General features: G+C 47.4%; 1 protein-coding gene across 2 annotated transcripts in view; it reads right to left on the bottom strand.

Moving 5' to 3' along the window:
* Positions 1 to 13,252, bottom strand: part of PBX1 (PBX homeobox 1) — a 130,597-nt gene that overhangs the window by 12,884 nt on the left and 104,461 nt on the right. Inside the window, exons 4-7 of one of the 2 annotated variants that reach the window (XM_069862719.1) lie at positions 12,815 to 13,005; positions 11,781 to 11,916; positions 8,049 to 8,208; positions 599 to 711 (exon numbers count right to left, since the gene is read on the bottom strand). In XM_069862719.1, coding sequence (XP_069718820.1) covers positions 599 to 711; positions 8,049 to 8,208; positions 11,781 to 11,916; positions 12,815 to 13,005 — 600 coding nt within the window. The remainder of the gene's footprint in view (positions 1 to 598; positions 712 to 8,048; positions 8,209 to 11,780; positions 11,917 to 12,814; positions 13,006 to 13,252) is intronic. The other variant, XM_069862720.1, reaches the window with a different exon arrangement.

Below are 13,252 nucleotides of genomic sequence, written 5' to 3'. Positions count from 1 at the left end.
GTACGTGGGTGGTGTGGGTGCCTGTGCTTTGGGGAGGTTGGAAGATGATGAAGGGTGGCTTTTAATTAAAAAAAGCAAAATAACCTAGGTGTGTATTTGAGCATTTCTCGCCTTTCAGCAGACACCTGGTTTGGCATCAAAAGAATAAGTGGAAGCCTTGTAAAACGAGACACCAGTCCAAACATCTGGCCCCTTCCCTTGGAATAAATCAAGCAGAACCTAAACCTCAGCTGCTTTTGTTTGAGTTCATGCCTGTTCTCCTAAACCTCCTCTCCTCCTTGTACGACTATCAAGCCAGAGCCAAATGCATTCACAAAGTGTGGGCAAGTCTCCTCAAGACCATGGTTGTTGGTTTGGTTGGGGGTTTGGTTTTGGTTTCTTTTGGATTGATTTTTTTGGTGGTTGTTGCTGTTGCTTTTTTTGGTCGGTTCTTTGGTTGGTTTTTCAGTTTGGTTTGCCTTTTTTAAGTGTTGGTTGGTTGGTTCGTTTGTGCTGGTTGAGATTTGCTCTTTTCGGACGGGAGGGAAAAGTGCCAATACAATCAAAGGCTCCTCCAACGCTAATGCATTCACTGGCAGTACATCGGATGGGTCCCTACCTGTGACTGCACGTTGGCTCCAACCTGGGCCCCTTGGTAAGAATCCCCATTGAGAGACTGCACGCTCATGAACAAATCTCCAGAGTTTGACATGTTAAAAGAACTGGAAGAACCTGGAAAGGAAAGAGTGAGGCACCTGAATCACAGAAAGGAAAAAGATCCACCCCATGACTCTCAGCCAAGAGGAAGGAACAACATGCAAAGCAACCACAAAAACAAAACACACAGTCAGGTTAGTAGTATGAAGAACAGGGCAAGCCAAACAAAAAAGGATGCACTCTTGGGGTTATTCAAAGCCACATGTTGTTACAGCTCAATGCCAAGAACATTCTTCAACAGCTCCTCAGCTGGAGGAAGGATTCTTCATGCTCTGGACTGAGACAAACAAAACCCAGCCCGGAGGACACCGACAGCCCTTTCCCTTCCTTTCAGGGCATCAAAATCCTTCAGGTAGCTCTGAAAATCTCAGTTGTTGGAGGTGTCCACCCATCATACTGCACTGGAGAACAGAATTACCCAAAAAAGCCTCGCTGTCGAGAGCAGAAGCCTTATCAGCAGGGTACACTAGGTACTGCTGTTTCCGAGCAGCTCAGATCAGGGTGGCTAAGTGTATGCCACGCTGGTCTCTGCAAGTCTACACATCCAGACACCATCCGGTTCCATGGCCGGAGCTCCTGCGGAGCACAGGGAGCTCTGCAAGAGAGCAGCGTGTGGGGTTTGCCTTGAGGACATCAGGAACCCATCACTGGTGGGAAGTGCGGGGCACAAGGAGCGAAGACTCACAAAAACATGAAGGCACCTGGGTTAGACTCCCAGTACCTATTATGTAGTGAGTGTCTTTCACCGTGATGGGCCACGAGAAAACGCAAGGGCGTGATCACAGCCCTCGTGGGCCAGCTGCCCCAGAAGAACAAGCTCTGTAAGCAAATTCCCCACCGCATGCACCAGTCTGCAACGTTACGCTAAAAAATGATAACAGTGAAGACAACTGGGTGAGATCAGGAGGAAAAAAAGAAGACAAATGAGAACAACAAAAAAAAAACAACAAAAAAATCCCGCCTCTGCAGAAACAAGGTTTTCTGTTTCCATCTTCAAGGTATCTGAGCACCTCCTCAACGACTGAACAGGAAAAACAAATCCATCATGTAACTGGAAGGTGAAGGAGGGGGGAAGGGGGTTAAAAATAAATAAAAAGGTTTTATGGTATTATTTCAGAACTTATCGTGCAGATCAGCCCGTTAAGTGTGAGACAGCTCAACGTGCAAGGTTTGGTTATACACATGACGTTAGCCTTGGAAAGGAGAGACTTCAGGGGCCCAGGTGAGCTACGCTTTCAGCTCCAACCCCAAAAATACACTCTCATCATCTACGCTGCCACTTCCAACTTGGAAGACTGGCAGCCACAGTCCTGGTGGAGTTGCCCAGCTATGGCTCATGCGTACACTCTGAGAAACACCTGGCAATCTTTCTCCCTTCACAGGACAGGGAAGAAACACTCTGGACAGACCCCAGCTCTGCCCTGAAGGTAAACCAAGGAGTCTCTGAAGGAAGTCACCTCCAAGAAAAAACAAGGAGCAGGTGCGAGGTCTATAGTGGAGACTTCAGATTCACTGAACTCCCTACAGCTCTCTGCTACCAGCTCTTTTGTCAGGTGCTGGCAATTCTCAGAATTGAAGGAAAGCAGAAACATCACTGCTAGATACAATGCCCAAGACAGTCAAGAGAAAGACTCATCTTGAGCACCGTGAGTCTTGGATCAGGACCCTCCCAGGGGTGCCTGAAAAGCAGAGCCAGGAATAGCTCATTGTCTGCGCTCACTGTCAACCCTGCCTAACCCGTTCGAGAGAGCAATCCCACAGCGCTGCGTAAAATAACTGGGACCAGTCAGAAGGCAGCTGGAACCATCACCTCCTCTACTCAGCTGGCAAAGGCTCCTGTCACTTCCCGACCTCTCAGGTTACTTGCTATTTTAAAGGCAAAAATCCTTGGGAAAGTAGCTGGCAAACGGAGGACAGCCCACCCTGACACTGCTCCACTTTAAGCATGAAGATGGGCATTTTTCACACACACAAAGATGCTTCCTACCTGCTTTTCTGAATAACCACTTTGAGCACCAGCACGAAAAGCACACGGCAGTAACGTGGCTTTGTACTTCTGCGGTGGCTGAGAACCAAAGGACTTTGCGGCTACCGCTCACAAAAAGCAGAGAATATTCTCCTGTCCTTTTAAGGTGAGCAGAAACCTTTGAGATCACACAAATAATCAGTGGCAGAGCTGGGAAGAGGACTCGGGAATCCCTGAGCACCTGACACAGCAGCGCTATTGCTCCACCCCCAGCAGAGCAACATTTCATTCCACCTTCCCCTACCAAAAGAGAACTATAACAATGGTAACAAATAAAAATGCCAAAAACTTAACTGATATTCTATTGAAACTTAACAAACCTGGCTGTAAAATGGGGACTTGGAGGGAGGAAATAAAAATAAACAAACAGCCACAAACTCCAGTTCTGAAGAGCGTCGGTGTCTTGGAAATCATGAGGAGCGCTGGAGATGTCACTTACAAGATATACACTGCTATTGGCACAGGGTATTTTTACAATATATGTGCATATCTAAACGGTAAATATGTCTTGCCACTGATGTGGAAGCAAAGATAAATATGCGCATACCAATGGCCCTGCGTGTATGGATGCATTTGTATCAAAGCCATAATTGCAGAGGGCCCTTTGCGCTGCCGCTCTGCTGCTTCAGCACTCTGCTGCCTACGTCCCAGCCCTGTATGACAATTACGATGGCCCAAAGTCTGAGAGACGTGGCTAAGGAGGCACAGTGCGCTGGGGCGAGAGAGGGGAATATGAACAGCCCTGAAAATGAAGACTCTGGTATCCTCCACAGAGACAAAACCTGGGAATACAAGTCAAATTCTTCCACTAGAGGAGGCTCCATCATAAATATAATCTGTCCCTCTGAAAGGATCCATTGTAAATGCATCAAAGGTTTTCAGTGGTCATAATTTGATCTGTGGCTCTTCAGGAACTGAGAGGCACCAACCATCTTTGAGCTCGTGAACGCAGGAGGAAAGGCCTCTGATCCTGGCATGGAAGTCCCTCGAAGCTACTATGTGTAGACAAAAAAATGCCAGAAAACCCAATGCTTTTAATGACTTGCAGCAATGTGGAACAGGGGTCTATCTTCAGCATCCAGGCATCTTATCAAACCCAAGACCTATCACCTCTTTTCCTTAGAGCTGAGGTTCTATTTGTTCATCACCAGCTTCAGAAAAAGAGCTACGGCAGTCAAGATTTTCTCACTGGATGAAAACCTACATCAAAACAATGTCTGTAAAGAGATCTCTTCCACCCCTAACATTTCAGATGAGCAAAACTGACTTCCAGTTTGTCTCCAGTTCAAAAATCTTCACGAGCTTGACTGACGGTATTTCTTGCAGCACTTCTCCAGCTCTTCACAGAGCTTCTTTTGCAGCTTCTCTAGTATCTTCTCTAATGTACTGACATTCTCAACTTCCACCTCAAATTTTCCAGGACTTCAAACAAGTCCTTTTCTCTAAAGTACCTGATAATTCATATGGCATCAGGTACAAACAGACATGGAAATGGTGGTTGTTGGAGCTGAAAGCAAGCCAACCTCATCTGGCTGCCTCACATCACCTACCATCAGTGAGTCAGATGTCCTGGAGCACTGGAAGTGACTTTGGCAATGTATACAAGACTCCCAGCTGAAGTCAGTGGCAATGACATATGCACTGAAAGCATAGAATTTACCCACCCTGTAACTTTTCCTTGTGTTTCTACCATGGCCAAAGATGAGGGAAGAACTTGACGGACCATGTAGCTCCTCAGCTGGACAAAGCCATTGAGTTCGATGGCAGGTCTTAAAGAGTGAGATGATCCTGCAAGATTTTTGTTCTTTTTCACTTGCCAACCAACACCCCAGACAGTGAGACCACGATCAGAACAGCCTCTCTGCTGGGTCCTCTCCAGCACTGTGCTCTAGACAAGTGATTGCCATAAGCAGAGGAAGGCAGAGAAGAGAAGATGCAGCCATCAGGCCTCTGCCTCATGTAGTACATTTCCCTCCATCAGCAGCTGTGTATGAAGATTTTTACAAAACAAAAGGGAGAGCAGGAAAAGACCAGTTCAGGGCACTTTTGGCTGCTCTGCACGCAAGGTTTCACTGGATGCCATCACCTGTGTGTGGCCCTTGAGGACTCTGGTTAGCAAAAAGGTCTGCCCACATAAGCCAGCTTTCCTCTGCCATGTGGTTTTTGTGCTGAGATAGTCCCAAAGTGAGGATGGGGAGTTGTTAGCCCAAATGAGCCAGACATCTCAGCTTATTTCAACATCTGGCTGATAAAGCCCAACTGTGTGTATTCAGGATGAAAAGGTGTTTGACATTCAGGCCTGGGTGACTGAGGACGTGAGACCCTGCTCTGAACGTGCCAGATGGCCAGACAGATGCAATCTTTGCCCTTGTCAATGTGTGGCCAATCTCTTTGACTGACTGTAGCCATTCACCAATCTTCAGTAACATGGGCATCAATGCAGAGAACAGATGGGCCTGTGCAGCCACAGCAGAAAATTAGTTCCTGTCCCAGGTTCCATTGCATCCAGTTCCACCTCCTCTTCCAACATCACGGCCCTCCAGGGACTACAATGTTGGTCGCTTCTTTCTGTCCTCTGCCTACTCTCTTTCTTTCCACATGTTCTACAATGTATTTAAACCAGAAAGTCCTACAAATTCTCAGCAAATCCTATCTTTGTTCAGGCTCCTTCTTTAGCAAAGTCCCAGGCAATGATCTGAAAAGAGACAAAAGTCCATGGTGTAAAAGATGAGGCATCATCCATTTCAGTACTTCACCTCTTCATTCACTTCCACGTTCCTCCTGGGGCAATTCAGCACATCTGGATGGCTCATGGCCCCCAACACCATCCTCCAAGTCTTTCACAGACAGGTATTTCACACCTAGCATGTACAGGTGTGCTTCTTGTTCCTAGCACCTACATGACAACCTGAAGCAGGGAAGATCACAGGACTCCAGATGTCCTTAGGATGGGCCTTTGCTCCACAATGTGACAATGTAGGGATGCTTGACTGAGCTGTTGTATCTGTATGGTTCAGCTGGGGAGATCTCAATATGAGGTGCCACTGTTGGAGATCCCAAGTCCCTTCCAGCTGTCTTCTCAGGAGAGGACACAGAAGGACATCCAAACCCACTATCTCTGCAAGCTGACCCAGAGACTAATGTAGTGCTTCCCAGGCACTGCTGCAGCATACAGGGATGGTGGTGGGATGTGGGCCAGGTTAGAAACACTTGGATTCTAGCAGAAGAAGGATCTCCACAGCCCATGAGCTTCCCTTGCACTGATGCGCTGCTCCAGCACAGCCGCCACATTAGGCACGTGAAAAGAGGTTGATGTTTCTGGAGTGCAGACAAGTGAGCCAGAAAGTGGACCCAGGAGCTCAAGTCTTACCCGGTAATAACACGACTGTTTGTCCTTCCTTGAAAGTGTAGTGCTATCCAGGGATTATCTTAGCTGTTTACTGCAGGGTACCGGCCAATTTATCTTTGAAACAGCCGTGTTACTGCCTGTGGGGAAGGCAAAGAAACAGCCTCGCACCAGAGCACTACTTAACTGGGCAGGCACTGGGGAAATGCCTATTCCACTACATGCAGGCAGATCCAAACCCATTTACGTGATCTGAAGCTTCTCCCTTGCTATTCCAGACCTTTGGATCTGACTCCAGTTGAAGAAAGAGAAAAAGTAGGAAAGCTGTGTCTCTTTGGACCAAGCTGATGCGGACTGCAGGACAGCTTCGCAGGCAGCAGGCACCTCCCTCCGCACACGCAGTTCTGCTCTCTGCCCTCCAGCCTTTTTCACAGGGGGGTGTTAATGCCAAGAGACCCCACCTGACAAGGTGTTTTTGAGTGAGCTGTTTGGAAAGGATTATGTTTTAAAAACTGCAGTTAGATTTTCAGCAGTTCAAACAATGGAAGGAAAAGGGAAAAAGACCCAAACAAAGCAAATAGAAATGAATCAAATAAAATTCCTACAAACTATCTTTCCTGCAAAACTCTGCCTCACACACCAGAGCCCTCTGAGCTCCTCAGCCAAGCCAGAGTGCGCAGCACAGGAAGCCTTGGACTCTCCACTTTCCACTCAGGCCTGTGGGTGATTCTGGGATGCAATTCCTCTGACACCCGTCACAGGCAGGGCTGCACTCACTGGAGAAGCATGTCCTGACAGCAACCAGCACTCACATGGTGCACCGCTGTGGTCTGCTTAACATCCAGCTTCTCCTGCTGCCACCACCCTCTTTGCTTCCCCACTGCTTCCTTCCCCTGGTACCATCACGCCCCAGTGCAAGGGCACCACGAGCAGACACTGCGCTCAAAGGCACAAGAGTGGCATGTTCCCCCTCTCCCTCCCACCCCTAAAATGAGAACAGGCATACACATATTCGCATGGGTAATGAAGCGCATGGCACCCACCAAATTCACCTTTTCCCCTCCTTTTAAACAAATCCCAGTTCTCCATCGTTCTTGGGAGTAAAGCACAACCAGCTGACCGCAGCCGGGGATCATTTTTGGGTTGGCTGTGCCCGTGGCAGGTACCACACATGAACTAAGCATCGTTCTCTAGCGGAGGAGTTGAAATCTGGGCAAAGTGCTCTGTGCTTTTGATCCTCAAACCAACAAATGAAAACCACAGCAGATGGGCAGGAAAGGGGGAAAGGAAGGGAACACTCGGTGGATTTTCCTGGATTGCACTGACACATACGGCAAATAAAATTCACACAAAGCACACTCTTGCAGGTGATCCAGACACTGTCATGTAAGCGATCAAAGGTAACCACAACAGAAAGAAAATCAAAGGACAAAAATCTAGCCCACCCACCCCCCAATAATGGCATGAGTTAGGACATCTCAGAAATTACGGGGTTTATCCATTAGGGCCACTCATGCTTTCAGCCCCAGTGAAATAAAATAATTATGCAGTGACTTTTCAATGATTTTCTTTTCTCCTTCCCAAAGTGCAAGCCATCCCAACAACTTTTTTTTCAGATAATTTTTCTGGTTTTGTTTTTACCACCCATGCACACAACCCTGAATGTGGCACCATCACTCACAAGGTCTGATCACATTGTTTTTCCAATGAAAAACAGAACAGGTAAGGGGAACAGAGAAAAAAAGAGAGGAAAATAAAAAAGGCAAAGAAAACAAAGTACACCTCCCCAAAACCAATCCCCCAGACCAAACCCACCTCTTTTTGTTTTTATTTTAAAGTCCACAAAAGTGAGACAACCAAAACCAGGAAATAAAAACTCAAATAACCAAAAGGAGAAAACAAGAGAGAGATTAAGGGAAGGGGGAACAAACAAAAAACCGAACACTAATGACCCAAAATTAAAAAAAACCAAAAACTAACCAGCTGAATTGGGAGTTGAGGGTGAGTTAGCCTGGCTTCCGTGGGCTGACACATTGGTAGCCGTGACAGCCGTTTTGGCAGCATAAATATTGGCTTCCTCTTGAAATTTACCTATGTTCTTCTTGTACCGGATTCTCTTATTTCCAAACCAGTTTGATACCTAGAGCGAGTTTAAGAGAAGACAAAGAAGTTAACAGGGCACAGCTGGGTGAGGAAGGTGGATTAGTTCAGGTTAAGCACTGCACATTCTCCCCTCACCCCCATTTCCCAGCGGTGAAAGGAAGACCTTCTAACCACACGTGCCACGCCAAGCCCAGGAAAGGTGGTGGCACAACTTTGGGAGGGCCACGTTTGATGGGATGTCCACTCAGAGGAAGCTCCACATGAACCACTAGACCAATCTCAGGAAAACATCATGTGGCTTTAAAAAAACCTCAGAAAGTGAAATGAACCCCCACTGCACAATCTGAAAATGAGTGTGTGTCATTTGGAAACTTTGTGTTTACTCCTCCTTGTGTCCCTTTGACAGGGACAAATACACTGATTCCCATATGCCCCTTCTCCTCCCTTTGGAGAAACCAGTGTGGCTTTTAGGGAGACAACCCAATGAATTTACTGGCTGACACACAAAATTGCCTTGATGTTATTAAAGCTCTACTTTTGATTCCATGGAGTGAAATCGGTGCAAAAGGCCTGAAGTTGATGCACTTTTTCCAGCTGAACCCAGCTTTGGATGCTTTAGCTTGATCCACTACATAAACTAGGAGCTTCGGGGAAGGCTGGAGAGGCAGCACGGAGCTGGTTCTAAGACCTAACTCTGGTCCCAGGGAACAATCGTGACCTTTGGAAAGCGGGGTGGGGGGGATGTTTCCATTGTGTTTGCCCAGAGACCACCGGGGTGGCCGAAGTCATTGCATCCAAGTGCCTAGAACTGCGCTGAATAAGGATAGTGGATTTAGTTAAAAAAAATAAAGAAGCAGGCTGAACTCCTTCAGAAGTCATAGAAGTGCCTGAGAAGAACAGGCTAGACCTGAAGGCAGAACGAAGTAGTAGAACTTTGCTCATGCCAGTCCTGGTGAAAGTCATTTCTCTGTGCATGCAGCAGCACAATGCAAGAAACTCAGAAAGCCCCAAGGAGAAGTCTGAGCAGGTGATCCTTGCAGATTATCAGGGTGATACCCTGGGGTAAGTAGTATGAATGTTTGAAAGAAACATTGCTTGGACAACCTGCCAAGTGTCCAGATAAATATCCCAAAGTTTGCATGACAGAGGATCAGCACAGCAAGAGGAAACTCTGAAGTCTGTGAAATCAGGCTGTGATATCCAGTCAGAGCTGTTTTGCCAGGGAAAATGTCAGGGTACCACCATGTACTCAGTGTCTGCAAAATCCTGCTCAGTACCATGCTGATAATAAACTTCTTCACTTGTGGACAATTTCAGAGAAGATGTAGGAAATATTCAGCCTAGAGTCTGGGAAGCAGCTCTCAGCTGCTTCTTTGACAACACTGAACACACGAGAATCAGGGGAATTTCTTCCTACATGCAGGTCTCTAAGTAGAAGATAACTTCCAGCCACTACTGACCTTGTTTGAGAAAGCTCATCAGGATGAAGAGGATGGGCAAACACCATAGGATGCTGCCACCATCTCAGGAGAGCTCCCACACTTCTAGGATTTACTGGAGTTGCAATCTTGAGCTAGCAGATCAAACTCTTCGGTGAGAGGCCAAGGACATTCTCCCTTTGCTTGCGGGTGAGCAAGTACACCAGTGTTCCCCCTTCCAAATGGAATGCCCAAGCACCAAGACACGGAAGACAATACTGGATATTCATCCTGGGAAGCTCACAATTTTTTCCTCATCTTAGGGAAACTATTTTGGCTTGGGTGTTGATAACTGAAACCCATATGCTTTTATTCCTATGTTTTCTATCTGCAGTTCTCCAGTAGCTTCTATGCAGGTGGCTTTGTCCACCAACTCACCTGCTACTGAACTAAATGTATCTGATCCTATGCTGCTGCAGAGCAGAAAAAATATAACCTGCGGAGACTCCCAGAAGGCAAAAGTCAGTAACTCAGATAAGCACCCAACCCAGATCTGGGAGTAAATATTTCAGTGGCACCAGGAGCAGGAACTCTTTGCAAGGAGCTCCATCCCACTTCTTGGTCCATCTTTCCTATTAATGACAATGTGCTCCTTTGTACCTTTCTACAACAGCTCTTCTGGCTTCACATGCTGGAACCGGAGGGTGAAGTCTGAGGGCCACAGGGAAGTCAGGATAACAGCTACCACAATCCATCTTCAACTTAAAACTTGTGAAGCCAAGAACATGCCTACCCCAGTCAGGCTTTGAGTTCAGATGAACTGTGCTTCTGACTTGCACAGATTTATACTGTCCCCTGTTCCCACTTAGCCTCAGTAAAACCAGAGACTCGGATGTGTGCTTGTTTCTGCCTTCTCTGGGCAAAGAAAGGAGGGAGATCCTGGAGACCAGCACAATGCAGCCTCGAAACAGCATGGTCAAAAACATCTTAAGTGCAGCATTTCTCCTGGGCATTTTCTCTTTGCAAGGGAGAAGTTGTAAGTGTGAACAGATGAATTAAAAGTGAGAGGGGAAGCATTAGGACAGCTGTAGTTTTACTTAAGCCAATATGTGCTGTCTTTCATAGGTAATTCTGGGTAGAATCAACATTTGGGTCTTCTGACCCAGGGGAAGCAATCGGAGTCACTCAGCAGGCATTCAACATGGTGACGACACCTACCCTCGGATGCTGTTGCTCCTGCTGAAGGCAGACATGCTCTCACAAGGACACCAGATGCTACTGCTGTCTTCAGTTTACTTAAGTGACGAACAGGCATGTGCCTGGGGCTGGGAAGTGGCCCAAGATGAGGAATGCAAAGGGAGCCTAGAGGGAGCACTAAACTCACACGAGAACAAGACTACCAGAGACCATATAGACTGGCTTTCAATCATGCAGCTTGCTCCAAAAAGAGAGGTAATAAAGAAGGGCAGAGCTGAGCAATGTATGGTTGAACAGTTCAAGGACTGACTGCGCTCCTCACAAATCCCAGCAGCTCCCAGGTCAAAACTACAGACTCCGGGAACTATGTGGCTGCCTTGAATGTCTGGAAATAATTCAGTTTGTCTTTATTGACCACCTTTCTTTGAGGGATAAGCAAGTCAGGGAGATGTCATGTTCCGCAGTGCAAGAGTAATGACAAGAGAGGAAGACCATGAGAAAGCCCACCCTCCCTGAGCACAGACTATAACCATTAGCCTGTCTGAACCAAACACTTCCCACTAGGACCATGTCCATTCTACCTTACTGAGCAAATTCCACACAGCTCTTCTTATTGCCTTGAAGAATGGACTTTCAGCTTTTCCTACAAGCCAGATCAGCACTAATTCCTTGAGGAGAAGACTTGGCCTCTGTGGGTCACACCACATCATTTCTGTGCTGTTAGCACCATGGCTGCACACACAGCCATAGCTCCATGAAGTCTTCACCCCTTCTAAATCCTCTCCCAAACTCACCTTTTCCACTCCTGGCTTCCATCTGCAAGTCTGCTGTCTGCTCTCCCATCAGCTTACACTAACTAGCACTAAATTCATTTAGTAATTAAATGCTCAACGTTGGGATAGGACTGACTTGACTGAGGTCCTGTGTGCCCTTCACCACGCTAAGGTTTCCTGTTAGCAGCAGCCATCTTCACTGTCTTTCTGGGCTCTCTCACCTGTGAGACTGTGATGCCGCATTTCTTGGCTAGCTCTTCTTTGGCTTCCTCACTGGGGTAAGGGTTGCTGAGATGGGAATAGAAATACTCATTCAAGATTTCCGTAGCCTGCTTGTTGAAGTTTCGTCTCTTCCGCCTTAGCATGAAGAAAGAGGGAAAAACAGAAGGAAAACGAAAGGGAATCAGTGCCAGGGACCCAGAACTGGAATGTAATTTTAGATACTCTGACTTTTGCCACTTCCCTCCCTCCTTTCCCTGCTCCTGGGAGCATGGAGTGCAATAGAATCATAGCCATCTGCACTCTGTTGGTGACTCCTCTCTCAGCATCTTCCACAGCAAGTTAAGTCTCCTCAAATTACCACTGTACCCGCCCAGCTCACAGACGAGTCTTAAAACCGAGTCTTAAAACCGTCACCCAGCTCCTCCACCTGGGACAGTGAGTCCCGACACTTGGCTACCCTGGCCAAAGACACTGCTGCTACTCTGCAAAGCTCTGTGCTGAGAAACCAGCAATGGGTACAACCTTGCAGTTCGATCCATACAACTGGGCAGTATCTGCCTGCCTGAGACATAGTCTCCATGTAACCAGCTCAGGGAGCGAAAAAATTCTACAGTAGATTGAAAAACTGAGACAATGGAAACAGAAGGAAAAGAATAGGAGCCTAGAGGGGACACGACAGGCTGGAGGATTAGCTTTCCTCCCCAGCTGAGGAGCACATTTTCACCACAGAGCTTTGTTGGAATATGCCACAGAATTTCCTTCTGCCAGAGCAAGACCAGCATGTGCCATTTCTCAAGGTACTGCTGGGAGCCTCCAAGAGACAGAGGCTGGATGTCTTCAATTGCTGTGTCCCTCTTTGCTGAGCCACAGACAACTAAAGGGAAAGAAAGTAAACAACCGCTGCAGCTCAAGATCACGAGACCCTGCCCTTCAGAAGGACCTGGATTCACTCCAGAACCTCGAAACACCTCTCCCAGGCCTAAACAACACTGCACAGTAGGTGCGAAGAAAAGTTAGGGTTGTGTAGACTCACCGTGCATCCAGAAATCGGGAGCGCAAGATCATGACGGCTTCACACGTGCTTTGCTTCAACTGCATCTGGATGGAGCTGAACTTGCGGTGGATGATGCTCACCATCCGCTCTATCTCCTTCGGAGAGATAGGTCGGGTCCGGCTCTGCTCACGCAGCAGGTTCATCACGTGGGTGGTGAATTCATTGCATGCCTGGGACGGCAAGAAAAGCAAAAGAAACCCCAGGATCGGAAGGTCATTCGATGGTGTCAAGGACAGACAGAGGCAATGCTGCTAAGGAAGGAGAAGCAAGTGGAGACCTCAATGGCTGGAGCCTTTTTGAGCAGACCCACAGCAAGAGTGTGCTGGCTGTCGGGGAGAGAGAAATTTCTCTCCTTCGCCAAGCAGAGGGCATCAGAGACTCCCAACAAACACAGAGAAACGCAAGAGCCAATTTCTT

This window comes from Phaenicophaeus curvirostris, chromosome 8 (genome assembly GCF_032191515.1).
Source record: "Phaenicophaeus curvirostris isolate KB17595 chromosome 8, BPBGC_Pcur_1.0, whole genome shotgun sequence".
Lineage (NCBI taxonomy): Eukaryota > Metazoa > Chordata > Aves > Cuculiformes > Cuculidae > Phaenicophaeus > Phaenicophaeus curvirostris.
Note: the sequence above shows the minus strand (reverse complement) of the source record. Positions and strands in the feature narration are given on the sequence as shown.